The sequence below is a fragment of the Benincasa hispida genome, chromosome 1, assembly GCF_027475165.1.
Source record: "Benincasa hispida cultivar pf3 chromosome 1, pf3_genome.v1.1, whole genome shotgun sequence".
Taxonomy (NCBI): domain Eukaryota; kingdom Viridiplantae; phylum Streptophyta; class Magnoliopsida; order Cucurbitales; family Cucurbitaceae; genus Benincasa; species Benincasa hispida.
The window spans coordinates 79179724-79196608 of record NC_143478.1 but is presented as its reverse complement, the minus strand read 5'-3'; the positions used below and the strand labels follow the sequence as shown (position 1 = coordinate 79196608).

The 16885-nt window shown below is 30.1% G+C and overlaps 2 protein-coding genes and 1 non-coding gene across 3 annotated transcripts; 1 reads left to right on the top strand and 2 right to left on the bottom strand.

Annotated features, from left to right (window-relative positions):
- The first annotated feature begins 7812 nt into the window (after window positions 1-7812).
- Window positions 7813-7884, top strand: TRNAC-GCA (transfer RNA cysteine (anticodon GCA)). The gene has a single exon. It is a non-coding gene; the product is annotated as a tRNA-Cys (tRNA).
- A 198-nt stretch (window positions 7885-8082) lies between these two features.
- Window positions 8083-8946, bottom strand: LOC120092893 (uncharacterized). The gene has a single exon (XM_039051139.2). It carries the CDS (start codon window positions 8866-8868, stop codon window positions 8284-8286), a length of 585 nt encoding a protein of 194 aa, XP_038907067.1. The 5' UTR covers window positions 8869-8946; the 3' UTR covers window positions 8083-8283.
- Window positions 8947-14259: 5313 nt separating this feature from the next.
- LOC120070670 (RNA polymerase II transcriptional coactivator KELP-like) lies at window positions 14260-16173 on the bottom strand. The gene is made up of 3 exons (XM_039022511.2): window positions 15717-16173; window positions 15463-15568; window positions 14260-14807 (listed from the first exon to the last, which is right to left on the bottom strand). The coding sequence occupies exons 1-3, from the start codon at window positions 15990-15992 to the stop codon at window positions 14719-14721; spliced, it is 471 nt and encodes a 156-aa protein (XP_038878439.1). The 5' UTR covers window positions 15993-16173; the 3' UTR covers window positions 14260-14718.
- Between the last annotated feature and the right edge of the window lie 712 nt (window positions 16174-16885).

Below are 16885 nucleotides of genomic sequence, written 5' to 3'. Positions count from 1 at the left end.
TCTGTGTTAGTCCAACTAGATTCTATTTTAATAATATTATATTTAACAAGAGCCTAAATTTGAAATTTTCGCACAAAGTTAATTCTAAACTAGTAATGGAGTGTATAAACCTTCTTCACAATTTTGTTGAGAGAGCTGATTTAATAATATTTTGGGAGTTGGAACAAAACATCAAGCATTAAAAGATTTTGTTGATACATCTTTTTCAACAATTCTTTCGTCAATTTTACATAATTTTAAAAAATATGCAACCAAATTTTTGACTCTTTCAATTTTTTCCCCATTTGAAGGTATTATCAATGTGTTGTAAATTTGAGTAGCACAATGGAAACACGGAAACCAATAAAATATAATATTATATAATAATAAAATAAATAAATATTAAAAAAGTAAACATAATATATAAATAAACAAAATAATAATAAATTAGCAAAATATAAAATAAGAAATTTCTCTAAATTCTCCACTTTCTCCAATTTTCATAAAATTTGCCCAATGTGTATCTTCCAACACCTACCAAATGTCACTATTTATCCAAATGACACTATTTATAGTCAATTTGGCAAGTAGGAGGTGGATTACATGGACACATGGACAACACTTTGGAAAATGGGGGCATGACACTGTTGGGTTGTATGTCCTAAAACTCATAGTTTGTAAACAGTAAACATATATGAAGTTTATTTAGACAAATCTTGTTAAATGAAAATGATCTGGTTGTTTAACTCTGAATCCAATAAACTACGAACCATTAGTTATTGTCATGAATACTTTGACTTTATGTGGAAAAATAAGCTGGATCAAGTTCGAGTATAAAGCCTAAATAGTCTATAGTACTTGAATTAGGTTGGGTACCTATTTCTGGAAATACTATTGAATACAACCCTCTTTATGATTGTTACAAATGTTGTAAAGTGTCATAAACAATGTGATCAATTCTTTCATGTAAAGACATGTGAGTAGGGGTGTTCTATACGATGAGATTGTGTAAGACTGATCATAAAATAATCACTGTTACGTATTAACACCATTTACTGTTAATTGATTAATTTCACTTCTTGATGACCTAGATAACTTGATCTAGGTCTGAGTTGTCTATGAACTTTTGTTTATTCGGGATTGTCCCTTGATCTACATAAGTGAGGGTAAGCTCAATAGAACTGCTTAACATGCCTCCCATTTCAAGGATAATACCAGGTAGATAGCTGAGGACATAGAATTTGCAAGATGAAATTCACTCCTACCCATTTTAGGGATAGTAGAAAGGTTGTTCCTCTTAAGGGTTGATCCCGGGTTTTGAATAAGGGGTCCCATCCTCTTACGGGCCTAAGAGGGAATGGATTTAGTGATTAAGATCCTAAATCAATTATTCATTAGAGGAATAGTGGTACTTAAGGAGAAAAGATGTAACTCAGGGGTAAAAGGTAATTGACCTAGCTGAGGTTACAAACAATCTGTGAAGGATCAACTTATTGATGACAGTTATATCAAATGAACACAAAATATATCTACAGTCAGGGGAGTGCAACTATAGGCTATAGTGGGCAATCCTATTAGTTAACGAATATTTGGTTAAAGAGTTTGACCGGTTAGTCTCAAATCGTTAGAGCCCATGATCTATAGGTTCATCGGATTTCCTTGTTAGCTCACTATGGACAAAATTGAAGAACTAGGTGAAGTGAGAATTTGAAATATTCAAATTCGGTCTTTAGGAAAATTTGTATTTTATATAAGATATAATTTACAATTAAATAATTTATTAATTATTTTTTTAGAGTATATTTCATATTAAATAAAATATTAGCAGGAAAGTGTTTTAAAAAATTGATTAATGTGATTAATCAAAATTAAGTGTCAAAGACAATTTAATATGTGATATCAAATTATTTATTTTATTTAATTAAATATTTCTAAAATATAATAAATGTATTTCGTATTTTTTATCAAAGTTTTTTTATTATAATTTTATTTTAGTAAAAATTAATTGGATTTTTCCACTAAGTAAGTGGATTATGAAGTGTTTCATGCTAAACTTGACACCTATTTTTAACATGCTAATGGAATTTGAGGTGGAGGTCATGCAAGAATAGTCTTTGCATGTGTTTTGGTTATAAATAGGCTTTGATTTTCAAAAATAAAAAACGTATGCTTCTTTGACTTTTGACAATTATTCTTCCACAAACTCTCTTTGATTCTCCTAATTAATTAGTGAAATTCTCTATTTATCACTAAAGATTCAGTCTTACAATCGTGTTCTTCAACCGGAGAATAACGAGGATTTACTGTTGGTGGTGTCGATTGCTCATGGAGACAAAGATATTTGTGGAAACTACAAAGGTTATATTTCTATCTCTCTTTGCATGCTTAATCCTAGTTAATTAATGTAATTATAGCGCTAATGATCCATTGTTTTCGTTGTGCATGCTTCCTTTTATCCATCAGACACATGGTCAATAGACACTAAGGATGAGCATCTAATGGATATCTATTATCATAATATTTATAATATTTCCTCTTAGATGTTCATTATATAATATATGAAACATGTCTCGTTAAAACTTTACTACAAAAAAACCCAACGGGAAAAAATCCTAGTAAAGGGAAAATAGTATATATTTCATATAATTTATACTCGTAAAAACTATATTTACTCCCCCTCATAGAAACATCACTTAAGATCTTTGAGTCGCCCATTCCAATGTTGTGCACTAGTTTTAAAGGTTGCGATAGGTAATGCCTTTGTAAATAAGTCTGTCAGGTTATCTTTCGAACAAATTTGTTGTATAGTGATTCGTCATTTTCTTCAAGATCATGAATGTAAAAAAAATTTGGTGAAATATGTTTTGTTCTATCTTCTTTAATATATCCTCATTTGATTTGGGATATGCATGTTGTGTTGTCTTCGTATAATATTGTTGGATGATCTTTATTAGAAGACAAACCATATGTTTCATGAATGTGCTGAGCTATTGATCTTAGTCGTACACATGCTCGACTAGCTTTGTGAATTGCAAGAATTTTAGCATGATTTCAAGAAGCAGCCGTTATGGCTTGTTTCACTTACTGCCACGATACAACAGTTCCTCCACATGTGAATAGATAACCTGTTTGAGAACTAGCTTTATGTGGATTAGATAAATATCCAGAATTTGCATAACCAACTAGATCAAAATTTGACTTATTTGAATAAAACAAATACATATCAATCATTCTTCAGAGATAACGGAGTATATGCTTAATTTCATTCCAATGTCTTTTTGTCGGAGAAGACTATATCTTACTAATAAATTTACTGAAAATGTAATATCTGGTCTTGTATTATTAGCAAGATACATAAGTGCACCAATTGCACTAAGATATGGTACTTCAGGACTAAGAAGTTTGTCATTTTCGTTTCGAGGTCAAAATATATCTTTCTTCACATCTAATGAACGAAATTCTATTTCAATGTTCAATGGGTGTGTTTTGTCCGTATAAAATCTTTTCAAAACTTTTCCTGTATAAGTTGACTGATGAACAAACATCTCATCTACTAAATGCTCAATTTGCAAGTCAAAGCAAAATTTTGTTCTTCTGAGATTTTTCATCTCAAATTCTTTCTTAAGATATTCTATTATCTTTGAAAGCTCTTCATGAGTTCCAATTATATTTAAATCATCAGCATATACAGTTATAATAAAAAATCCTAATTGTGATTTTTTTATAAAAACACACGGGCATATTGGATTATTTTTATATGATTCTTTCAACAAATATCCACTCAGGCGATTATACCACATTCATCTTGATTATTTCAATCCATATAGCGATCTCTGTAACTTTATTGAATGCAATTCCCAGGAATTTGATTTATATGTTTCAGGTACCTTAAATCCTTTTGGGATTCTCATATAAACATTATTATCAAGATATCCATATAAATATGTTGTGACTACATCCATAAGATGCAAGTTCAGATTTTCATACACAATCAAACCAGTTAAATATCTTAATGTAATTGCATTCACCACTAGAGTATACGTCTTCTCATAATCAATACTAGGTCCTTGTGAGAAACCTTGTGCAACTAGTCTTGCTTTACATCATGTGACCATATTAATTTCATTTCTTTTTCTCATAAATACCCATTTGTATCCCACAAGTTTGACACCTTCTAGTGTTCGGACTATTGGTCCAAAGACCTGTTTTTTTTAAGTGGGTTTAATTTTGCCTCGATTGCTTCTTTCAATTGAAGCCACTCTTTTCTATATCGACATTCTTCAACAGATTTTGGTCTAGAATCCTCATTTTCAGATATAATATCAAGAGTAACATTATATGTAAAAATATTGTCAATAACTACATTAGTTTTGTTCCATCTTTTTCCTGTCATAACATAGTTTATTGAAATCTCATTATTATCTTTAGGTATTTCACCTTCCTCCGTCATGTCAAGAATTTCTTCATGGGTATTTACATCCTTAATCAAGTCTTTTTTACTATTAACTATTTTTCTTTTTCGAGGGTTTTTATCTTTGGAACCCACTGATCTACCACGCTTCTGGCGTGTTTTAGATTCATTAGTGACAACTTGCTGTGGAATATCAATTTTCGATGGAATAGTTGTAGCTGGTATATGTGATTTAGTTATTTTGTTTGCATCTATAAATGTATCTAGTAACTGATTTGCTATATTTAGCAAATGAATCATCTTCTAAACTTTAAGTTCACATTGATCTGTACGGAGATCTAAATGAGACAATAACGATGTATTCATGTAATTTCTTTTTCCAACCTTTTAATTCCTCCCTTAATGTTGGAAATTTTGTCTCATTAAAATGACGATCGGCCAATTATGCAGTAAGTACATCACCAGTCAAGGGTTCAAGATATTTAATAATTGATGGGGAATCATATCCAATATATATTTCTAACCTCCTTTGAGGACCCATCTTAGTACATTGTAGTGAAGTAATTGGAATATATACTGCACATCCAAAAATTCTCAAATGGAAAATATTTGGCTCATTGCTATAAGCTAATTGTAATGACGAGTACTTATGATAAGAAACTGGCCTAATGCATACAAGTGAAGTTGCATGTAAAATAGCATATCCCCATACGAATATAGGAAGCTTAGCTCTCAAAAGCAATGGTTTAGCAATTAACTGCAAACATTTTATGAATGATTCTGCTAAACCATTTTGTGTATGAACATGAGCTACATGATGTCCAACACTTATCCCAATTGACATACATGATACAATAATTATCAAAAGCTTGGGATGTAAATTCACCAGTATTATCAAGATGAATGATCTTAATTGTATAATAAGAAAATTGTGCTCTTAGCTTAATTATTTGAGCAAGTAATCTTGTAAATGCAAGATTTCGACTTGATAATAAGCACACATGTGGCCATCTGCTGGATATGTCTATTAATACTATAAAATATCTAAATTGTCCACTTGGTGGGTTAATAGGTCCACATATATCACCATGAATTCGTTTTAAAAATGCAGGTGATTCGATCCCCACTTTGATTGTGATGGTCTAATGATTAATTTGCCTTGAAAGCAAGCATCATATAACAATTCATAAGATTGAAGAATCTTCTGGCTCTTTAATGGATGTCCATTTGAATTCTCAATAATTCTTTTCATCGATATTGATCATGGATGACCAATCGATCATGTCAAATTATAAATATGTCTAGATTTATGAACTTCAATTTCATTGTTGCATATGATTCAATTACTCGTATATGAGTATAATATGATCCAGAAGATAAAGCAGAAAATCTTTCAGTATACGTTTTTCATATGAGACAATAGATATGATATAAAGATACTCCATATTATTCTTTCTAGTAGTCTCAATATGATAATCATTGCAACGTATATCTTTAAAACTAAGTAAATTTCTCTTTGATTGACTAGAGAACAATGCATTGTCAATTGCATATTTGTTTTTCCAACCCTTCAATTAGGTTTGCAAAACCCGATATTATATTGACTTCTGCTTCCAGCATTATTAGTTTGAAAAAATATTTTCTACTTGTAATTATTGTATGTGTAGTTGCACTGTCTGCCATACATAGATCTTCTTTACTCATTTTTTAGTCACCCAACATATGAAAATGATTTAGGTTTCTTCAAGAAAATAATTATAATAAGAAAAACAACATTTGTAATATACAAATGTTAACATTTACTAAGAGGAAAAAAACATGGAGATAAATAAAAAAACAACATTAAGTCCAGATATTTCTAAAGTCAAAGCAAACACTTGATATTCCATCAATTCTGCCAATTTTCTCTTTAGTAGATTCAAAGAGGTCCGCCACATCCAAATTGTCATATGGGATGGGTCAAATATGTCATTATCCTGGTATGAATATTGTTCATAGTAATACTATTACAAAATATTATATTTATATTAGAAATTTAATATAAATCAAATATGTAAAACAACAATTAATTTATTAATTATAACGAAAAGAAAAAAACCGACATATCTTTATGATCTACCTTCAACGGGGGAAATGAAAGAAGCTTGTGCTAACAACGTGTTGTAGACTTGAGGAGCACAACGGGAACACATATACCAATAAAATATATTATTAAAATAAATATAATATAATATAATAATAAAATAAATAAATAAATATTAAAATAAATTAAAAATAATATATAAATAAACAAAATAAGTAAAAATACAAAATAAGTAATTTCTCTAAATTCTCCATTTTCTCCAATTTTCATGAAATTTATCCAATGTGTGTCTTCCAAAACCTAGGCAATTTGTCTAGTACAAGATAGACTACATGGACATTAATAATGCCTAGTCTTGAGATACATGGACAATATATTGGAAAATTGGGACATAACACATAGTCAATAAACACTAAATATCAATTTGTATTAGGTATCTATTATCATGATATTTATAATACAGTGAAAATTTTAAAATAATTTTGTTGCTATAAGAATTTGATCAAAATAAGAATATTTATAACATTTATTGTTAAATAAAATTATAATATTATGTATCTTATGACATCTTTTTCCCTCTAGAAGAAGAAAACTCTTCATATTTCTAGTGAAGAATATAATAATAATGATAATGATGATGATGATGATGATAATAATAACAACATTTCAATACATAAAATTGGTTTTTATTTTTTTTGAAAAAATGAAGAATTAGAGGATTGTGTACAAATAGGTGTTGAAAGAATTATTCATTGTTTAAAACATTTTAATTTAAGATTTGGTCAAATTATAAAATTGGATTATGTACTTCACTACTCAAAATAATTGTATTTATTTAGTTGATAGTCTTCAATAAGTTTCCAACAAACTTTCAATTATATTTATCTTAATTCATGTTATTAAAATTGATTGATTATTAAACACTAGTATTACACTCCACTAGATAACGTTTGGATGAGATGTTTAAGATTTGGTACAACTAATGGCTAATATCAAGACTAGTATACCTTCTCTTTAGATTGATTTAAGAAAAAAAGGTATTTTCAAAAAAATAATTTTATTTAACTATTTTTTATAAAAAAAGGAATTAAAATATAATTGAAAAATTATTTTGAGTGGTTATCAGACATTCCAATTTTTTCTAAAATGACTTTTTTTTAAATTAAACATTTGAAATTATATTTTAAACACATCCATAATCTTAATTATACCTTACCGTTATTTAGGGGAAAAAAGACTACCTATTTTGGAAAATTGATTAGAGGTGTGCATGAGTTGAGAATTAATATTTAATTACATATGGAACAAATAAGATTCTTGAGGGTTTTATTTCATAATTGGGTCCTTAGCTCAGTGGTAGAGCATTTGACTGCAGATCAAGAGGTCACCGGTTCGAACCCGGTAGGGCCCTGGCCTATTTTTTTCAGTTTTATTTTTCCCTCTTGCTTCTAATGTTTCATCTATTAAATTAATTTCTTTTATGCATTATGAATCAAATACCAAGAATTGGATACATGTTTTTGGAAAAATTATTGAACTCCTAGTTCATATTGTTCTTTAAGATGAATTAAATCGCGTTTTTACAATTAATAATGAAAAAAAATTATCATTTTTAAATAAATAAACTATTTAACTTCAAACTTAAGAGGAGATTTGGAGCACACATAGTACCAACTCCATATTGGTACTCATTCCAAAAACTTTCACACCTTACCTACAAATTTATCTACAACCAAACAAAGTCAAAAATTACATTTCACACAAACTTTGTCCTAATAATTTTTTAGGGAAAAATTTTTTTTTTTTTTTGTTATATTGGATATAAACAGCCATTTCCAGCATCAAAATCCTTGATTTGTGCTTTATTATTGTTTCCAACATCAATTGGAAAAAACTTCAACAAATTCCCCCACGTCGCCTTCCACCCTCCGATCTTCCCCCGCTGTGGACTTTCCGCCGCCGCCGCCCTCATCCTCTCAATCAATGCCTCTGTGTTCCCTTCCTCCGCCAAAATTTCCCCCAACTGCTTCGTATCGATCACCAATTTGACCCTCCAAACGCCGTTGCCACCCGCCGGAAGCACTTCCAGACCGGACCCACTTCCCAGATTCTTCGGCGGCGGCGGCGGCTCTCCGTCGTCGGCCTGAACTTTATCGGCGGGACGGGAAAGCGGGAGGAGAAAGTAGGATTTTCCGGCATCGAGGGGCTCGGAGATGGGTAACGGAGAAGAGAGATTTGGTCGCCGGAAAACGCCATAGACGCCGGGAGGATAGTTGTTGAGGATTTGATGGACTTGTTTAGGGCCATGGAAGTTGATTATGTTGCCGGAATCGGTTAAGATTCTGATCGGCTTTTCGCAATCCACCGTCATTCCTTTGAGAGAACAATTCCCCATTGCGATTTCAGAAGCTTTTTCTTCCACCTCGTTAATGGTGGAGCTCTTCAGTGGTCTTTTATAGTGAAAATTCTTTCATTTTTTCAAAATTTTATAACCATTTTAGGTTTTTTTTAAAAAAAAATAAATAGTTAATTATTTGATATTTTATGAATATTATTCTACTGTAATGAAAACGTCCATTCACCTCTCCTCTCAATGTAAAAAAAAAATCAATACACCTATTAAAATTTAATATGGTAATGATTAAACTGCAAGCAATTCTATGTTCCTTTTCCTAAAATAAATATTAAAAAAAAATTATTACATGATACATTATTATTGGGTGCGGCTCAGGTAATTACTATATTTTCAAAATCCAATAGGAAGAGTCAAAATAATTTTTGTGCAAAAATTTGAAAACAAAACGAAAATTAAAAGAACAAAAAAAAAAAGAGACGTGAAGCCCATATTTACAAGATCTAATAATGGGAAGAAAGTTATTTTTTTTTTTTTTTTGTGAAAGATTTAGAAAGAAAACAAAAATTAAAATGAAAAAAAATGTGAATAATAGAGTGTTTTTAATTTTTTAGTTTCATACTAAATTAGTATCGTTTTATCCTTTTGACATCATGTAACATTTTTAATAATATTTTGATTCCCATTGTACTTAAGGTTAGATATATATATAATCTTTTTACTTTTTGAAAAAAGAAAGATGTAATCTATTTAAAAGCTCAACTTTATTACCAAATCATACCACATTTGAATTAGATGGAGAAAAAAGTAAAAGCAAAGATAAAACGATGATAACAAAAGTTGCTATTATTCTCTCAAAGACAATTAATCATTTAAAATACCACTAATTAACTAGATTTTATGCATTACTCAAAATATTTTTAAAAATAAATAAATAAATTTCATGTAATTTTTTTAGTACAACAAATACGAGAGAGAATTTGAATCTCCAATTTCAAGAGTAGATATCTTAATGGTTGAGTTATATCACAATCACATCTAATGTGAATTCAATTGCAAATAATTACTATTTTTTCCCCACTTTTTATTCAAAACCGAACACTACACAGTTCTCCTTTTTTTCTCTCCGATTTTCTATTTCTTTTTTCTCCACTTTCCTCCTCCTTAAGTCATACCCTTACCACAAAAGAGAAAACCTAAGGTTTTTAAGATGGGCCATTAGCCTCAATTGGACTAAATATATAACACAAAGTTTTGGGTTCACAAAACCCACAAGTTAAAAAAAAAAAAAAAAAAAACAAAACAAAATCTTACACGTGCAACAAGTGGGTTGGACATCGATGTCTTAACGATTATGTTATGCTATAATCACATTTGATGTGAATTCACTTCCTTAGTTTCAATAATATAGTTTTTTTTTTCCTTTTTGCTCTTTTAATTCAAAATATATACTTTAAAGGTTGAGTTATTTTAAATATAAATCAACCCGAAATTCATATTTCAATTAAATGTCAAAACCTAGGTGCAAAGAAAAGAAGCATGGAAAGCTAGTGTATCAGAAACAGACATTTTAGAGTGTCTTTTTTTCAAAATCTATAGAGAGAGAGAGAGAGAGAGACATGTGAATTTAGACCGTTGGAGGGACAAGAATAATTTAGTAGGACAAAAAACAGCAACATTTGAGAACATTTGAGGAAGAAAACAACGTAAAGATAAGAGGTAATTAATAAGTAACCATAATTATATATATAAAAAAAAAGATAAGATAAAATAATGAGAATATGAGTTTTCAGAAGTAGTATTTGATAAGACAAATTTTGTTGAATGTCACGTTTGATTGATTCCTTTTCCAACACAATATATTTAATTAACACTGCGGTTTATCAAACATTTTCATAGGTTCAATGCATTCACTTTCATGAAATTTGTTGATAACTTTGTTCATTTTAACATTATAGAAATGACAACTCAAATTTGTTTATTTACTTAGGTTCATGTATTTAAACTCCATTATATGTTCTTTAATTCTATATTAGTCTAGTACGAACCACAAATTTTTTGTTTTTTTGTTTTTTTTTTTTGTCATTCATTTATAATGGACATGCACATGCTAATTTCCTCGTTTAGATGTAAATTTTTTATTCGCTGATTTGTTTCATAGATATTGTCATGGAATTTCATTTAATATACTTATTTGTTTCACAAGATTTTACTTTTTAAAATTCAAGATATTATTATGCATGAAACTTTAAAATCCATGTGATATGGTTATCTAATACCGTCTATACTTGTGGAATTTTTATACTCGATGAAAAGAGCATGATTAATTAAGAAATCAATATTAATTAATTATTATTATTAATTTTAATTAATCGTCAATTATAAATTTATTATTTAGGCTTAATAAATTTCAACTAATACATTTATCGTTGATATTTTATGTTATTTTAACTATTTAATATAAAATTTTATTATTAATTATTAATATTATAATTAATTTATATTTAAGAAAATTGTTTTAAATGACAAAACTACTAAATATATTTACAATTAATAGTAAAACATCACCGTCTATCTATGATAGACCGCGACAGATTTATTATCTGTATCTATTATGACACAGACAAACAAAGGTAGTCGTCTATCGTGGTCAATCGTAGATAGACAATGAAATTTTGTTATATTTGTAAATATTTTGGTTCATTTTATATTTGAAAAAAAAAATCCTTATATTTATTTAATCATTTTTATTAATTAAAAATGATCATTTAAATAATACTTTAATTAAAAATATTCATTTATTGATAATTTAAGTGATTAATAATTAATCAATATAACAATACATTAAATATACATTACTTGTTCTCTTACATTTGATTACATAATCATTTAGTTTTAACTTCTACATACAGAATTGATAAATCAAACATATTCATTTAACTACCATATATTAATTATCCTACAAATCCAAATACAGACATAAATTATCCCAAACATTTAATATTCATACTCATGAAACAATTTATACGATCCAAACAACCTCTTAGTATAGAAAAGATAATATTTTTAGACCAACTATGTTATGCTTGGGTGCCTTCAATCGGTCTAACTTAGTACAATGCTAACTTTTTTCATGTTTAAAATCAACGTGAAAATTTTAACCATTCAAAAACAATTTAATATTTTGATTTTATATTTTTGAACACGATCTCATACTATTAACATTTATTTAACATCATTAAAAGTTTGTTTAGAATGATTTTAGTTTATTTAGAATGGTTTTAAATACAAAACCGTGATTTTAATTATTTCAAAATTACTTTCAAATATGTCTTTGGTCAGGCTAGATATTTAATGTAAGTTTTGAAAAAACAATCTCGAGAATATAACATATCTTCTTTTACTCTTAAGCATTCTTAGTTGGAAGATCTTTAATTATTCTTGTTTACTGAATGCTTGCGATGAACATTTACATGACCTATAACAAAATCGCAGCTGTTAACTTGTTGAAGAAAAATATGAATATGCTTGGATCCCTAAAAATAATGAAAACACCTCTCTCAATTGTGTTATCGAAGAAGGATTTTAATGGACTCCTCAAGTATTTATTGATAAGTTGAATGCCATTGCTTACTTGAAGCGAGTTCTATCCACTTTCTAACACTCAATTATAAATGATACTCTAATCGAATAGATTCATTTCTAGAATGAATGAACGAAAATACCAACTCGTCTCCAAATACATCATAGAGACTATTCATTAAGCACATTATGAAAGAAAGAGTAATAATCAAGCTCGAACCTTTTAGCCACCCAGAACTTGCCTGAGGATTCGAAATTGAGCAGTTTTATAACCATTTGATGAACAAATGAAGGCAAAAATCTTGAAACAAAATCGTTAGGAAGGAATTGGATAATTGATCAAGGCAAGATCCATAAGGGATTACACCTCTACAAATTATGCAAGGAAAGGTGTTGTAGTATCAACCACGATGTTATGATGAAAAATATAGCAATTTTCCTCCTCAAGGAAACATGAGAGTAGACAAGTATTTGAAGAATTGATCTACTAAGCAATAAAATCAAGTATATATAATAAATCCTTTTAAATAAGAAAAGAATACATGTCAATTACCCTCGTCATTTTATGCAAACCGAACATACAACAAACCCATCACACCCAAAATCCCTAACCGAGGGGAATAATAATACTATCTGGAAAAAACATCTTTCCAACTCAAAAGAGCACTTTTAAGAAGAGGCCAAAGTTGCAATGTCATGAACAGATTTTGTTCTCCTCACTGGAGCAATATGATAAAATTGAAACAATATCAATAATGTTCCTAACAAAAAGAATATCCTCAACGAGGACCCCTAATCTCAAAGAAAGAAAAAATGAGTACTTTTGAACTATACTCACTTTGACAAATATATATAGAAAATAAATCCAAACATAGATAAATACCACTCGAAGAAATAAGCTTCCTTTTTCATGGCCTAAAAAATGGAGAAAAAACAACAATTTTATAGTTACACTTCTGAGATCTGGGACCAAAATAACAATAGAGCAACAGGGATTAAAATGAAGTGTGAAAAGATAACTCCTTTGGTTGTTTATCCCAGGAGAATCTAACCATCCTTGCAGCAAAAAGCCAATAACAGTTCAAAACAAAATAGATAAAGCTGACAAGAGTCACCACAAACCATAAAAAGAAAGCCTGAAGTAACTTTTTCAGAACCCAAGTAAAAGCTTGGACACAAATTTGGTTAAATAAAACATTTAATTTCTAAACAAACATTGCAACGGGAAAAAGAAAGTTTCTAAACAACGTTGAACATTAAAAAGCGTTTCCTACATCTTTGAGGTTTCAAATTTGTATCTAACAAGTCTAACATTAAAATGGTTAAACAAAGACTCTAAACTTTCAATATGGTCTCTAACAACAAATTTTATAAAATTTTTAGTTTTGTATCTAGTACGTCCATGAGTTTTTAAAAGATGTTGAATAGGGCAATTGGACAAAGAATTGATAATTTAAAAACTCAGGAGACAAAATTGAAAATTTAAGAACCTATAAGACGCTTTTTAAAGTTCAAAAATCTACTAGAACACAAAATCGAAAGTTCATTAACCTATTATAAATTTTTAAAGTTTAAAGACCAAAATACAAAAATAATGTGAAAGGACTAAACTTCTAATCAAAACCTGGAAATAGTGCTGAAAACAGATACAAAACAACATAAATGAATCACCACCCCTAGCCCTAAAGGGATTTTGCAGAATGCAGCAAGCTGTATGAATTTGAAGCATGACGATAGTTCCTAAAAGCAAACTTGGACAATTCACAAAGAGCTTCTGAAATGAAATGTTTCCTTTCAAAAAAAAAAAAAAAAAAAACAAACAAACAAACAACCAAACAAACAAAGAGCTTCTGAAGACTAATTAATGCCAGCCATAAATATATATATATATATAGGGTCACAGCCTAACTTCAGTCTCCTAAAACTGAATCAGTTCAATATCAAATGTCAAAGATATTCAACCTTCAATGACATGGCTCGGATGGCATACATCTAAATTTATGTCATGCGTTTTTTAGCATAAAACAATTAGATAAGAGATCATTCATTGGTATGAGCTCTGGTTATGGAGAATGTGTACCACAGTTGTCCACCTTGAAGCCATGAAAGTACACAGGTATCTTGAAGTTTTATGAGTGTTGGCGGTCTAGGCTCAAAACAGAAGTACCAAAATACCAAAATATTCTGCAACCAAGAAACTGCAGCAATTCCAAAACTAAAACCCCTTCCCCTTTTCCTGGTAATAAATCTGGCTTCCATAGATACAGAGCATCACGGCTTCAAATCATCGACCATCAGGTGATTATTACTTCATTGTGATCGCATATTCTTAATAGCTTTTTCTATGGCAGGTACATTCTTTTTAAAGACGGACCACTGTTCTTCAGTCAAGCTTATTCCTGAGGCAAAAATAAGACCAGTGTTATTAATCTGAAATAACTAGCCATTTAAATTTCCAAAACAGAGAAAAAATTGTATAAGTTTAATCAAAGTTCATGAGAAAAGAAATCAACAGGAAAATGGTTTTACAAATATCATCCCTGTTCCTTGCTTTAATCAAATTAAACAAATACAAGTTTCACCCATTACCTTGAATCAGAGATGTCACAAATCAAACGTGTGGCCCTGGTTGCTCATTCAACTTCAACAAAACAAAAAAATAAATCGGTCTACATTTCAACGAAAATGATCTTTCTATTTTTTCCCATGTCACTGGCCCAATAATTATGCTGTCTTTACTTATTATTGACCAACATGTTCTAAGAAACAGTCAATTTGGTAAGACTAATCCAACTTTTCTTTTTTTTTTTTTGAGTTCAACAACTATGGGGATGGAGATCAACCTTTGAGAAGGAAGACAGCGCCTAATTGAGCTAAGTTCACTTCCACTACGACTTTAGTATGGTTATGGAGTAGTAGAATGATCAAAATCTTCAAAATATCAAACAAGAAGCAGGCAATTAACAGGAGTTTCGCCTAATTTGCAGTCTCTGTAAGTAATATATGCACATACAAAATTCCATAAACGTAAGCAAGTAGCATTTGGAGAATCACCTTTTGCCGTAGGGAGGTCTTTCCCATCCTTTCTATAAAACTCCCTGATCGAAACCAGAGTCTTCCCTCTAAAATCCTGAATCGTCACCTTCCTCTTGCTTGATAACTGAACCAAACAACACCATATTTTCAAATTTCACCACAACACATACAATCATCAGAACTTAAAAATCGCAAAACCCCCACTAATAAAACCAAAGAAACTGCAATCGCAAGCTACTGGAATGGAAGAAGAGGCAGAAAACAGAACAAACCCAACAAACAATGAGATCGCCATCGTCGTCGTACTCCTTCTCCTTAGCAGCAGAGGCATCATCGGCTTGGTCTTGAGGCTGTTCTTCAGACCGTTCTTGGAGAAATGATTCCACAACTTTGCGAACGAGAGCCTTGTAAGGGGATTTGGAGAGGTCGAGATCGAGGTCCTTGGAGGCGAGGGCTCGAATTTTGGACTCGGTCATTTCGTCCATGTCGGAAGATTCGAGAATTCTGCGGACAGCTTCCTCGATTCTGCGTTGAATTTCGGAATCCATATCCGAATTCTTCGATTACTTCTCCGAAGATTTCTGGGGAAGAGAGTGAGTTGAGCTGAAAAGTCGAAGGATGAAGCAATTTTAGGGAAAGTTTTTGTTGCAAGTTTGTGCTGAGCTCAGCTATATCTTTCTAATTTATATTCCAGTTCAGGCAAAAAAACAAAAAATCATTTTCTAACCCGCGACTTTTAATTTTGTAGGTTTAATTTAATTTAATACAATGTTATTAAAAGATTTTTTTTTTTTGAAATAATGTTTTTTTAATAAATAATGACAAAAATAGGGTTGGAGGGAAACAATTTCTAAGAATAAATACTTTGGAAAAGTATGGACAAAATTAGGATAGTAGAATCGTGTACCAGTTACACTATTTCCATGTGGTATACTCGTGTACCTGGTACACGAGTACCATTTAATCCAATCAACACCACATCGGCTGACTGGTTGACCAGTCAAGCAAACTCGTGTACCCGGTACACGATTTGCTTATAATTTTTTTTCTTTTTTTTAAAGTTTGTTACTATTTTTTTAATTATTAAACTTAATTCCTTCATTATTAAACTTAATTATATATTTAATCTACAATGAAAACATCTTGCACTCATATTAAAAAAAAACCATGATATTAAAAAATATTTACAATTAGTTTTTTAATTTACAATTTGAAAATGATACAATGTGGGATTTAAAAACGACCCCCTGGGCCTTACCCCTCATGGGAGCTGTCTTCGTGTCCCTCTAAATCAGGTTCACCCTGTTGTCACTGTCGTCTACGAAGAATACGTCTTCAATCGGTGTTAGCAACATTGAGTCGTCTTATTTGTTGAATAATACCTTCTACGTTGACCAATGTTTGAACATTGAACCCAATTCTGATAAGTTGTTCTAAACAT

Bases quoted from the DNA above. Each gene is read 5' to 3' on its own strand.
- LOC120092893 (XM_039051139.2), bottom strand. From the start codon at position 8,868: ATGGGGAATTGTTCTCTCAAAGGAATGACGGTGGATTGCGAAAAGCCG.
- LOC120070670 (XM_039022511.2), bottom strand. From the start codon at position 15,992: ATGGATTCCGAAATTCAACGCAGAATCGAGGAAGCTGTCCGCAGAATT. The intron at 15,569-15,716 runs GTTTGTTCTGTT...TGTTTGGTTCAG, and splicing joins GCGATCTCATTGTTTGTTGG to TTATCAAGCAAGAGGAAGGT. The intron at 14,808-15,462 runs GTGATTCTCCAA...TTTTTGCCTCAG, and splicing joins AGACCTCCCTACGGCAAAAG to GAATAAGCTTGACTGAAGAA.